Source organism: Plecotus auritus (genome assembly GCF_963455305.1).
Source record: "Plecotus auritus genome assembly, chromosome: 9".
Classification (NCBI taxonomy): domain Eukaryota; kingdom Metazoa; phylum Chordata; class Mammalia; order Chiroptera; family Vespertilionidae; genus Plecotus; species Plecotus auritus.
Genome location: NC_137783.1, coordinates 75,000,871 through 75,014,754, shown reverse-complemented (window position 1 = coordinate 75,014,754; position 13,884 = coordinate 75,000,871). Strand labels below are relative to the sequence as shown.

General features: G+C 41.9%; 1 protein-coding gene across 2 annotated transcripts in view; it reads right to left on the bottom strand.

Annotated features, from left to right (window-relative positions):
* LOC308234293 (testis-expressed protein 12) overlaps nucleotides 1-13,884 on the bottom strand; it is a 104,356-nt gene that overhangs the window by 51,338 nt on the left and 39,134 nt on the right. Inside the window, exon 4 of one of the 2 annotated variants that reach the window (XM_080641811.1) lies at nucleotides 885-995. The exons of the other annotated variant lie outside the window; for it this stretch is intronic. Within the exon in view, the coding sequence (XP_080497937.1) occupies nucleotides 885-995 (111 nt within the window). The remainder of the gene's footprint in view (nucleotides 1-884; nucleotides 996-13,884) is intronic. 2 annotated transcript variants of the gene reach the window in all.

Genomic DNA, 13,884 nt, shown 5'->3' with positions numbered 1-13,884 from the left:
ATGGTTAGGAAAAGAAATTCCCTTTCTAAACAGGCAAATGCTAGACCTGGGACTGATAGAACCATTTTGCTATTAGGAAGGAAACTAGCCTGAGGACTAAGCCAATACCCATAAGACAACAGCAATGGAGACAGTACCTGATCAAATCTCCCACCTCTGAGCCTTTCTACTGAGCCAATAAAATCTATTTATTTTTTAAATCAGTTTGAATTAAATTTTTTAAATTACTTCTATACACAAGCATTCTAATGAATCTAGCCTACTTTATAGTGACATTCCTGGGTGCACTGAAAATATTCTGGTTTTTCTGGACCCACTGAGGCTCAGAGAATTCTGGGAGGTTTTTCAGACCTTACCAATAGATATACCACATAACCATTTCTTTTTTCACTATCTTGCTGCCTCCTAGGGCTCAACCCAGAAGAGGGGGCATAGATCACCCTCTATCCTTGTATCTGTATGTGTTGGGTTAGGGAGTGTCAAACTATACCCCATCCCTAGAACTCTGTCTGAGGGAAATCTAGTCTCCATGACCTACTCAACAAGAATGTTCTCATAGGTTCCCTTCCCATCTTTACCTCTTCCTCTGCCCTAATGCTTCCTTTCCCACTTGGGGAGGGAAAGTGGGCACTAGCCAGTTCATCCTGTATCTCCAAATCAATTGTGTCTCCTCTGGGTCCTCTCCTTTTCCTTGGCTGAACTGATGGGTTTAAGAATAATAATACAATATTATAAACAAAAATTAGGTGCAAAAATGAATACTAATTTAGAATAAGAAAAGAAATTAAATTACAATTTTAAAAAGCTGACAGCTCTAGTCGGTTTAGCTCATGGATAGAGGGGACCAAAGGGTACTGGGTTCGATTCTGGTCAAGGGCACCTACCTTGGTTGCAGGCTCCTCCCCAGCCTGGGACCTGGTGAAGGCACCTGCAGGAGGCAGCCAACCAGTGTGTTTCTCTCACATCGATGTTTCTCTCTGTCTTTCCTTCTCTCCCTAAAAATCAATGAAAAAATATCCTTGGGTGAGGATTAACAATAATCTATATATATAAAAGCCTAAAAAATGGCTGAAAATATAAAATCTTAAAAAAGTAAAATAAAATAAAATAAAAGCCTAAGCGACTGTTACGACCGAACAACCGGAACGACTGGAACGACCGGTCAACCAGTTGCTATGATGCACACTGATGACCAGGGGGCAGACGCTCAACGCAGGAGCTTCCCCCTGGTGGTCAGTACACTCCCACAGCCAACCTCCCATGGCCAGCCAACCTCCCCCAGTTCCTCCCCCCGTCCAGCAGGCCCATCTGGCAGCCTGCAGGCCCCCAGGCCCCGGCCAGCCTGGCCCCGATTAGGACTGGGCGAGATGGCTCTGATAGGCCCTGATCACCAGCCAGGCCTAGGGACCCCACCCATGCACAGATTTCATGCACCAGGCCTCTAGTAAATAAATAAATAACTGACAAATACTACTATATATAGATAAATAATATTAATTTCCTGAAATGCTTATGTAATATTTTAATATGTTAATTTTTAACTCAACAGACTATAAAATTAACTTTGCTCTAGTGTGCAGTTTATGATTTTAACAGATATAGATTTGTGAAACTACTAACACAATACGATATAGAACAGCTAATCACAACCAAATTTCTTTATACTGTACCTTTGTAGTCAAATCCATCTCTCAACCCTAATCCCTGGAATGTAGAGATTTGTTCATCTTCCATATAGTTGTATCTCTTCCAAAGATCCATACAAATGGAATCACATACTATGTAAATGTTTGTTTTCCATTCAACAAAATGCCTTTGTGATTCATTCAAGTTTTTGCATGTATGTATAGTTCAGTCCTGTTTATTGTTGAATTCCCTCAAAAACCTGCTCCACTCAGTTATTCCCATCTTGGTTGATGGCAATTTTATCCTTGTAGTTATTCAAGCCAAGCACCTTTAAGTAATCCTTGAATCCTCTTTTTCTCTCAACCCTACTCCTAATCTGGAGGAAATCATGTTAGCTCTATCTTTAAAATATATTGAGAATCTAATCACTGCTCAGCACATTCAATGCTACCCCCCTGATCTGAGCACATCATTTCTCACCTGGGTTACTGCAACAGCCTCCTACCTTGTCCCTGAGCTCCTTCCCTTGGCTTCCCTACAATCTACTCTCAATATAGCAGCTACAGTGGTCCTTTTGAAAGTGTAAATCATATTATAAAACATCTCTGCTCAAAATTCTACACAGCCTTCCCATTCCATCAGAGTAAAAGCCAAAGTCTTTAGGATGGCTTACAAGACCCTACAGCATCTGGTCCCCACTTACCTCTTCAATTTCATCTCCTTCTTCTCTTCTCATTCTTTGTGCACCAGCCTCACTGGCCATTCTGTTCCTCAAATACACCAAGCAAACTTCCACCTTAGGGTCTACTTGTTTTCTTTGCCTGGAATTCTGTCCCTCCAGATATCCATTGAAAAATTTTCCCACCTCCTTCAAGACTTTGATACAATCTCTCTTTCTCAATGAGGCTTATCCTGACTACTCTATTTAATACCATAACGTACCCTATCCCACCTCCAGGCACCACTGGTTCCCCTTACACCTCATTACTTTTCATCTATAGGCCCATCACCTTCTAATATACTATATAATTAACTTATACACAATGCTAATGTTTACTGTGAAATTCTCCAATGGAATGTAGGCTCCTGAGAGCAGAGACTTTGTTTTATTCACTGATGTATCCTTAGCACCTAGTGCAGAACCTGGCATACAGCAAGTACTCAGTATATATGAATGAATAAAGAAAGAAAAGTACACATTCTGGGGCTTAATACTTTGTTACACACCAAGCAGGTCAGCTTATCAAATGCACAAACTTCCAAGTTCTCTTCAGTATTGAAGATCTAGGTCATAGTTTCAGCTTTCTGAGCTGAGGAGCAGAAGGCAACATCTATGACTTGTGATTTTGCCTGTCACTCAGCAGTGGCTGGTAGCCTCAGCATCTTACATGGTTAAATACTTACAAGAGAAGAGAAAACACCCACACCAATTGGCCCAGGGCACTGAGGAGAGCTGCGCAGATGGTGCACAATGTACAAAACTAATGCAGTGGCCTGGCTGGTCAGCATTCCTTTCCCACCTTGTTGACACCTCACACCCTCACCTTCCCAAGATCCAGAAAGGCTCTACCCTTCCCTCCTGGGACCTCGACAGGGATGGTTACACCTGGGCAAGGGGTAATAAAACTTCACCCTATGGAATGCCTGTCAAGTGCCAGACATTATTTCACTTAATTACACAGATACCCATGAATCGAGTTCCTAATGCAGAGGCTGATATTGTCTATAGCAAGTGCTCACAAATTGCTTCAAGAAGCAACAACAACCTGAAGTGTTGGGGAGTAGGGCAGGATCTATTTCTCTAAGTAGTAATTACGCTTGGGCTGCCTGCCAAAGTCACAAGCTTTGTCAGTTGGTGGTTCCATGAAGACAAGAGCCTGCTTTCCCCTTCCCTTTTCTAGTATGACTATTAGTCTTTGCTATGCCACCTTGCCACCTCACTGCATTGCTTTCTAGCCAGCCCATCAAGGTTGGAAGCCATGTGTTGCATCCCAAAACCTCACATGTTAGTTTTGCCTACAAGTAGAGGAAGACAGACCAACTTAATAATTATTTGAGTGCCTTTCACATATCTGGCAAATATTTATTGAGCACCCACTATCAGCCAAGATATTTTATAGGCACTAACAATTCATCAAATAAGAGAAAAATATCCCTGTTCCCAGGAGCATACATTCTAGTAGAGGGGAAATGAGACTAGATAATTAGATAATTTTTCCTTACAAATCAAAATATTAGATAGTGAAAAATGCTACGTGGAGAATTCAGAACCTCTCTGGATAGGTGACAGTTAAACTAAGACCTCAAGACCAAGACAAAAGTTCCCATGCTAAGATTATGAGGAAGTACATTCTAGGCAAAGAGAACAGCTAGTGCAAAGGTCCTGAGGCTGGAATGAGCTTGGGGTGTGGCAGACAGAGAAATAGGTCACTGTGGGTGGAGGGGAGTTGGCAGAAGAGAGAGTGGCCATGGGTGGGGTGGGAGAGGTAGTTGCAGCTTGGTCAGAGGCTTTATGGACTTGGGTAAGGAATGTGGATTTTATCTAAATGCTAATAGAGAACTTTAAGCGGGGGATGATGTGACCTAATTTATGTTTCTAAAAGATCATTCTGGACACTAGGAAAATGGATTTTCGTGGGTAAAAGCGGAAGAAGGGAGGCAGGAGGCAATGCATTCGCCCAAGTGAGGGATGATGGTAGTGGATGAGGACATAGCAGTGGAGAGAAAGAGAACTCCCAGATTCACTTGTGTTTGGGCTGAGAGGCAGCAGGAATTGCTGGTGGATTGGACATGAGGGTAAGAGCAGTGATCCCTAGTTTGGGGTCTGACATCACTGTGCTTACAGACAAATGGCTTATCTGACCTAATCTCTCAAGCAAGCTGAATACCTAAAGGGTATAGTTCATTTACTACCTGTTTCTCTACAAAAACCTATCTCACTATATTTACAATGGAGTTGTCCATGGGCAAAATCACACAGAGACATCTTCAGAAAGACCTCCAGAGAGGCCTGATATTATCGAATTGTCACGTTTGAAATATTGACTAAAAAAGAACTGTATCAACTGAGAGATAAACCTATTGTATGTGTATTCATAATCACATACACAACCACCATGCATACCTGTGATTTTAAAAATCATTTGGGACCGGAGAAAAATGGCGGCGGAATAGACAGACGTGTTCCGAGCCTTGTCCCGGAGCAGAAAGAAAGAACAGCTGAGGGTCGCACTAGGAGTGTTTGTTGGCAAGTTGAGGGACAGCTGAACTCCAGAAGAAGGTGGGAGACTGCTAGACGGGGTTCCCCTGACCTGGAAGCTCCCACTGCGGCTGGGTCCCCTCCCGGAGCTGCGGGCTTGGACGCGGAGTCGCCGCCATCTGGAACCGGAAAGTGGAGCTTATTGGAAGCCTGAGAATCCACAACTGCGGCACCCACGGAACAGCTGCGAGCCCCAGAACAACGCTCCCCAATTGGCGCAAACACACGGGTTCAGAGGAGCTCTGCACTCCACCACGGAAAGGTCAGATTTCGCCTAGGATAAGGTGAGGTCTCTGGTCCCAGCGCGAGAGAGGAACGCGCGTTTTGCGGGAGCTGGAGGACCAGGGAAGTCTGTGCCTAGAAAAATCGGTGGCTGCTGGGGCTGGCGTGATCTGTGAATGTGGAAGGGGGTCCTCAGACCTGCTAACAGAAGGGCTCTCTAAAAAGCAACCCATTTTGATCTGAAGTGCAGGGACACCCTAAGAATTTCAGGGGTGTGCTAGACTTACGCGCAGCCACGGAGTGCGCACACTTGGGCTTTTTCCTCTTGAAATTCTTGCTTCTGATTACTAAGCCCAATTCATAGGTTCACCCAGTTGGGGACACCCTGGGAGACTGCAGGGGAAAGTTGTTTTTCTGGAACCTGGGGATCGGAGCGGGGAGTGACCATCCGAGAGCCAGCTCTGAGGCAGCCCACTCCCACAAACCGGTAGTGAGTGCCACAGGGAAAGAAGGCTCTAACACTCCCTAGAGAGGCCATAGATAAACCCGGAAGTCAATCCAGAAACACTGCCACCCAGGGGCTGAATCACAAATTGACTCTTGTGTAATCAAAAATAAAGGAATACGAATTAAGACACACCGCCTGCTTAAAATCAGGACTGGCTTACATCACTGAAGAGCAGTGGAACGCAGGGAACTGCAATACTGTCCGGACTGAGAAACAGGCGTGCCAAACAGAACAACAGAGGAAGTGAATGACCTTCACTACTCCACATTTTATTTTTATTTTTTATTTCTTTATTTTCATTTTTTGCATCTTTTACTCAAGAAACTAATTTTTTTCCTCACTTGATTTTACCTTTTTAATTATTACATTTTTATTTTCAATCCGTATTATTACTACTGCTATTTTATCTTTTTTTTTTTTAAGTGTCATTTTATTTCTCTTCATTTTGTTTTGGGATTAATGTTCTACATTCTATTTTTATCTTTCCTTTAGCATCATTTTACTCTATCTCAAATCTACCTTTATGCCATCACTCTCTTCCTCACTCTTCCCTTTTCAGTGTCCTGTTTATCTTACCCCTTTCCTGCTTTAGATTTTCCCTATTCTTTCTGTTTACCCCCTTTTAAAATTTCACCCTACTTATATATCTAATCTCCAATCCCCTGCTCCAAGTCCATACACACCTCTCTCTTCGCTGTCTTAACTATCCAAAAAATTGTTCTTCTCTCTGTCCTTTCATTGTTGTTCGTTTTAATGTAGATTATATCGAATTTTTATGCTTTTTTGTGAGATTGTTTTGCTTATTCTTCTTTTGTTTATTTTTTTGTTTGTTTAGTGCTTCTGTTTTCCCTTGCCTCACTCAATATTAGTTGGTGTTGTAGTTTGTATTAATCCCCAGGTACTTGTTGCTGGCATTTGCTGGGATAAGTGATTGTTCTATTGGAGTTTTATCCCCAATATATATAGTCTGTTTCCCTTTCTCTCTTAGTCTCTTTCTTGTCTCTCTTACTTTTTTTTCTTCTTTTTTTCCCTTTTCCCAATTTCATTTTGACACCCCCTTTTTTTTTTTCTTCTTCTTTCTTTTTCCTCTTCTTCTTTCTCTACTATACCCTGATTTGCCTTTCTCTGGTGGTCACCTTTATTGGAGGTTGTTAATATCGTGAATACATTTCTGTTCAGTGCCTTGTGTGTTGTACCTGGTAGTGCTGTATTTTGTGCCTTTAAATCAACGCAGGAGAGAGAGAACTACATAACCAGACACCCAGAGAAGAGAGACCATGGGGAGACAAAGACACAGCCCGCATATGAAAGAAAAGCAGGCATCACCAGAAAAGGAAGTAAACGAAATGGAAGCAAGCAACCTTCCAGAAAAAGAATTCAGAGAAATGGTCATAAGGTGGCTGAAAAGAATGGAAGACAAATTCGACAATATGAGCAAGAACCAAGAGGAAATGAAGAAGAACCAAGAAGAAATGAAAAATGACATCGCTGCTGTAAAGAACTCAATAGAAAGCATCAAGAGTAGACTAGAAGAAGCAGAGGACCGCATCAGTGAGCTAGAAGACAAGATGGGAAAAAATACCCAAGTAGAGCAACTTCTAGAAAAAAAAATTAAAAGGCAGGAGGAGAGCCTAAGGGAACTTTGGGACAACACGAAACAAAACAACATCCGCATAATAGGGGTTCCAGAAGGAAAGGAAGCTGAGCAAGGAATAGAAAACCTATTTGAAGAAATAATGACAGAAAATTTCCCTGATATAGAGAAGAAAAAACCCACACAAATCCAAGAAGCTCACAGAGTCCCAAGCAAAATGAACCCCAAAAGACTGACGCCAAGGCACATTATAATTAAATTGGCAAACACCAATGACAAAGTAAGAATCTTAAAAGCGGCCAGAGAGAGACAGAAAGTTACATACAAAGGAACCCCCATCAGACTAGCAACTGATTTCTCAACAGAAACTCATCAGGCCAGAAGGGAATGGAATGAAATATACAAAGTCATGCAAAGGAAGGGTCTGAATCCAAGAATACTGTACCCAGCAAGGCTGTCAATCAAAATTGAAGGTGAAATCAGGAGCTTCACAGACAAAAAAGGACTAAGGGAATTTATTACCACCAAACCAGCAATGCAAGAAATGCTAAAGGGTCTGCTGTAAAAAAAAAAAAAAAGAAATAGGAAGCGAAGAAGGAACACAGGTGTAAAGAATAGGAATGGCGACAAATGAGTACCTATCAATAATAACTTTAAATGTAAACGGATTAAATGCCCCAATCAAAAGACATAGGGTAATGGATTGGATAAGAAAACATGACCCGGAGAAACCAAGATGGCGGCATAGGTAAACACCTAAACTGCTGCCTCGCACAACAATTTCAAAACTACAACTAAAAGACAGAACGGACACCATCCAGAACCGCAGGAAAGCTGACTGAGTGAAAATTCTACAACTAGAAGGAAGGAGAAAAGCTCACAGAGAATTGGAGGTACGGCAAAGGGTCTTTGTGCGCGCAGAGAGGAAGGGCGGCGGAGTGCCTGGCTGGCTTTCTCTGGCGGAAGGGGGAAGGGAGCCCCCGACCGCATTGAACCCCAGTTCTGACTGCACTGAACACCTATTCCGGGCGAGCCCCTGGGGACCCACGCTCTTGTGGGGGGAGTCTGGACTCTCGGGCGGAGACTCGGGAGCCGGGGAAGGCGGAAGACTGAAAGTCCGCTCGCGCCAGTGCGCACAAAGGCTGCGGGAGGCTGCCACAGGCTTTCCCTAGCGGAAGGGAGTGAGAGGCTCCTGACGGCACAAAACCCCAGTTCTGACTGAAGTGAGCCCCAGTTCTGACTGCAGTGAACCCCAGTTCCAGGCGAGCCCCCGGGGACCCACGCTCTTGTGGGGGGAGTCTGGACTCTCGGGCGGAGACTCGGGAGCCGGGGAAGGCGGAAGACTGAAAGTCCGCTCGCGCCAGTGTGCACAAAGGCTGCGGAGGCTGCCACAGGCTTTCCCTAGCAGAAGGGAGTCAGAGGCTCCTGACGGCACTGAACACCAGTTCTGACTGAAGTGAGCCCCAGTTCTGACTGCAGTGAACCCCAGTTCCAGGCGAGCCCCTGGGGACCCACGCTCTTGTGGGGGGAGTCTGGACTCTCGGGCGGAGAATCGGGAGCCGGGAAGGCAGAGGACTGAAGGCACACACGTGCTAGCAAGGGCAAGGCTGACGGGAAGCCAAGACTGAGACTCCACCCCATCCAAGCTGAGCACAGAGGCTATTGCAATTTGGCAAGTCTAATCCTATAGGGCTGTCTCCAGCACCGGACTTCTCCCAGCATAGACACAGCTGATCCTTACAGCCAACTGGCCTGGAGGTCAATTCTTCCCAGTGATACCAACAACAATAAAGACTTAATTACAACAAGGCTGTACACACAGTCCACAAAGGGGTGAACCAAGAGTGTCCACCTCAGGTTAACTGGGGAGGCCGACCCACTGGGCCAAATTGGAAACCTAGCACACAAATCTACCAACTCAGGGAAGCAGTGAAAATGCGGCGTCTAAGAATCAGATCACAAACGAAAGAAATGGAGGAAAACAAACGACTGGATATAGAATTCAAAACCACGGTTATAAGGCTTTTTAAGAATATCCTAGAAAAGGCCGATAAATATAACGAGACCCTCGAAGAGATGAAAAAGGACCAACTAGAAATTAAACATACACTGACTGAAATAAAAAATATTATACAGAGACCCAAAAACAGACAAGAGGAACACAAAAATCAAGTCAAAGAATTGAAATACAAAGAAGCAAAAAACACTCAACCGAAAAAGCAAAAAGCAAAAAAAAAAATCCAAAAAGTTGAAGATAATGTAAGAAGACTCTGGGACAACTTCAAGCGTACCAACATCAGAATTATGGGGGTGCCAGAAGAAGAGAGAGAGCAAAATACTGAAAACCTATTTGAAGAAATAATGACCGAAAACTTCCCCCACCTGGTGAAAGAAATAGACTTACAAGTCCAGGAAGCCCACAGAACCCCAAACAAAAGGAATCCAAAGAGGACTACACCAAGACACATCATAATTAAAATGCCAAGAGCAAAAGACAAAGAGAGAATATTAAAAGCAGCAAGAGAAAAACAGTTAGTTACCTACAGGGGAGCACCCATACGACTGTCAGCTGACTTTTCAACGGAAACTATGCAGGCCAGACGGGAGTGGCAAGAAATTTTCAATGTGATGAATAGCAAGAACCTACAACCAAGATTACTCTACCCAGCAAAGCTATCATTCAGAATTGAAGGGCAGATAAAGAGTTTCAAAGACAAGAAAAAGCTAAAGGAGTTCATCACCACCAAACCAGTATTATATGAAATGCTGAAAGGTATTCTTAAAGAAGAGGAAGAAGAAAAAAGGAAAGATAAAAATTATGAACAACAAATACATATCTATCAACAAGTGAACCTAAAAATCAAGTGAATTAAAAACCTGAGGAACAGAATAATCTGGTGAATACAATAGAATCAGGGGCATAGAAAGGGAGTGGACTGATAATTCTCAGGGGGAAAGGGGTATGGGGGGGTTCATAAAGAGACTGGACAAAAATCATACACCTATGGATGAGGACAGTGGGGGGTAGGTAAGGGCAGAAGGTGGGGTGGGAAATGGCTGGAGGGGAACTATGGGGGAAAAAAGGAGAAATAATTGTAATAATCTGAATAAAGATTTATTTAAAAAAAAAAAAAGAAAAAAGAAAACATGACCCATATATCTGCTGTCTACAAGAAACCCACCTCAGAAAAAAAGACGCACACAGACTGAGGGTGAAGGGATGGAAAAAGGTTTTCCAGGCAAATGGAACTGAAAAAAAAGCTGGGGTAGCAATACTTATATCTGACAAATTAGATCTCAAACTGAAGGACATAACAAGAGATAAGGAAGGCCACTTCATAATACTAAAGGGAGCAATCCAACAAGAAGAAATAACTCTGGTAAACATATATGCACCCAATACAGGAGCACCCAAATACATAAAAAAAACTCCTGGAGGATATCAAGGGAGAGATTGACAGCAATACAATCATAGTAGGAGACTTTAATACCCCACTATCACCATTGGACAAATCCTCTAAACAAAAAATCAGCAAAGAAACATCAATCCTAAATGACTCACTAGACCAGATGGAATTAATTGACATCTTCAGAACATTTCACCCCAAAGCCACAGAATATACATTCTTCTCAAGTGCACATGGGTCATTTTCAAAGATAGACCATATGTTGGGACATAGGCAAAGTCTCTTCAAATTCAAGAATATAGAAATCATATCAAGCATCTTCTCAGACCACAGTGGCATAAAACTGGAAATCAACTACAATAAAAACAACCCAAAGAAATCAAACACATGGAGACTAAACAGCATGCTATTAAACCATGACTGGGTTACCAGAGAGATCAAAGAAGAAATAAAAAACATCATGACAACAAATGACAATGAAAACACTACAATCCAAAATCTATGGGACACAGCGAAAGCAGTCTTGAGAGGGAAGTTCATAGCTCTACAAGCCTACTGCAAAAAACAAGAAACAGGGGTAATAAATTATATAACCCAACAACTCAAAGAGTTAGAAAAAGAGCAACAAGAAAAGCCCAGTGTAAGCAGAGGAAGGAAATAATAAAGATCAGAGCACAGATAAGCGACATAGAGACCAAAGAAACAATACAAAAGATCAACAAAACCAAGAGCTGGTTCTTTGAAAGGATAAACAAGATTGATGAACCTCTAGCCAGGCTCACCAAGAAGCAAAGAGAGAGGACCCAAATAAACAAAATCAGAAATGAAAGAGGTGAAATAACAACAGATCCCGCCGAAATACAAAGGATTGTTAAAAAATACTACGAACAACTCTATTCCAACAAACTGGACAACCTGGAGGAAATGGACATATTCCTAGAAAAATATAACCTTCCAAAACTCAATCAGGAAGAATCTAAACAGCTCAATATGCCAGTAACTATGGAAGAAATTGAAGCAGTCATCAAAGAGCTTCCGGCAAACAAAAGCCCGGGGCCAGACGGCTTCACAGGAGAGTTTTACCAAACATTCAAGGAAGAACTAAAACCTATCCTCCTCAGACTATTCCAAAAAATTCAAGAGGAAGGAACACTTCCAAGCTCCTTCTATGAAGCCAGCATCACCCTAATACCAAAACCAGATAAAGACAACACAATGAAAGAGAATTACAGGCCAATATCCCTCATGAATGTAGATGCCAAAATCCTCAACAAAATTCTAGCAAATCGGATCCAGCAGTACATCAGAAAGATCATACACCATGACCAAGTAGGGTTTATCCCAGGAATGCAAGGATGGTTCAATATCCGAAAATCAATAAATGTGATACATCACATAAACAAATTGAAAGATAAAAATCACATAGTCATATCAATTGATGCAGAAAAAGCATTTGACAAAATCCAACACCCTTTCTTGATAAAAACTCTCAACAAGGTGGGAATAGAAGGATCATACCTCAACATAATAAAAGCTATATATGATAAACCCACAGCTAACATCATACTCAATGGGCAAAAACTAAAACCATTTCCCCTAAGAACAGGAACAAGACAAGGATGCCCACTCTCACCACTCCTATTTGACATAGTACTGGAAGTATTAGCCATTGCAATTAGACAAGAAGAAGAAATAAAAGGCATCCAAATTGGAAAAGAAGAAGTAAAGCTGTCCTTATTTGCAGATGACATGATATTGTACATAAAAAACCCGAAAGACTCTATCAAAAAACTAACAGACTTAATAAATGAATTCGGCAAGGTAGCAGGATACAAAATTAACACCAAGAAATCTATGGCATTTCTATACACCAACAGTGAACTTACAGAAAGAGAGACTAAAAAAGCAATCCCATTTTCCATTGCACCAAAAAAATTAAGATACTTAGGAATAAACCTAACCAAGGAGGTAAAAGACCTATATGCGGAAAACTACAGGACACTGAAAAAAGAGATAGAGGAAGATGTAAACAGATGGAAGAACATACCATGTTCATGGATTGGTAGAATCAACATCATCAAAATGTCCATACTACCCAAAGCAATCTATAGATTCAATGCACTCCCCATTAAAATACCAACAGCATATTTCACAGACCTAGAAAGAACTCTCCAAAAATTCATCTGGAATAAAAAAAGACCCCGAATAGCCACAGCAATCCTGAGAAAGAAGAATAAAGTAGGAGGGATCTCAATACCAGATTTCAAGCTGTATTACAAAGCCACTGTCCTCAAAACAGTCTGGTACTGGCACAAGAACAGACATATAGATCAATGGAATAGAATAGAGAATCCAGATATCGACCCAAACCAATATGCGCAATTAATATTTGACAAAGGAGGCATGAGCATACAATGGAGTCAAGACAGTCTCTTCAATAAATGGTGTTGGGAAAATTGGACAGATACATGCAAAAAAATGAAACTAGATCACCAACTTACACCATACACAAAAATAAACTCAAAATGGATACAGGACTTAAATATAAGACGGGAAACCATAAAAATACTAGAGGAATCCTCAGGCAGCAAAATCTCAGACATATGCCAAAAGAACTTTTTCAGTGATACTGCCCCTAGGGCAATGGAAGCCAAAGAGAAAATAAACAAATGGGACTACATCAAAATAAAAAGCTTTTGCACAGCAAAAGAAACCATCAACAAAACAACAAGAAACCCCACTGTATGGGAGAACATATTTGCAAATGGTATCACTGATAAAGGTTTAATTTCCAACATCTACAGGCAGCTTATACAACTTAATAAAAGGAAGATAAATGATCCAATAAAAAAATGGGCAACGGACCTAAATAGAATCTTTTCGAAAGAAGACAGAAGGAAGGCCAAGACACATGAAAACATGCTCAAAGTCACTTATTATCCGAGAGATGCAAATCAAAACGACAATGCGATACCATCTCACACCTGTCAGAATGGCTATCATCAACAAATCAACAAACGACAAGTGTTGGCGAGGATGCGGAGAAAAAGGAACCCTCGTGCACTGCTGGTGGGAATGCAGACTGGTGCAGCCACTGTGGAGAACAGTATGGAGTTTCCTCAAAAAACTGAAAATGGAACTCCCATTTGACCCAGTAATCCCACTCCTAGGAATATATCCTAAGAAACCAGAAACACCAATCAGAAAGGATATATGCACCCCTATGTTCATAGCAGCACAATTTACAATAGCTAAGATTTGGAAACAG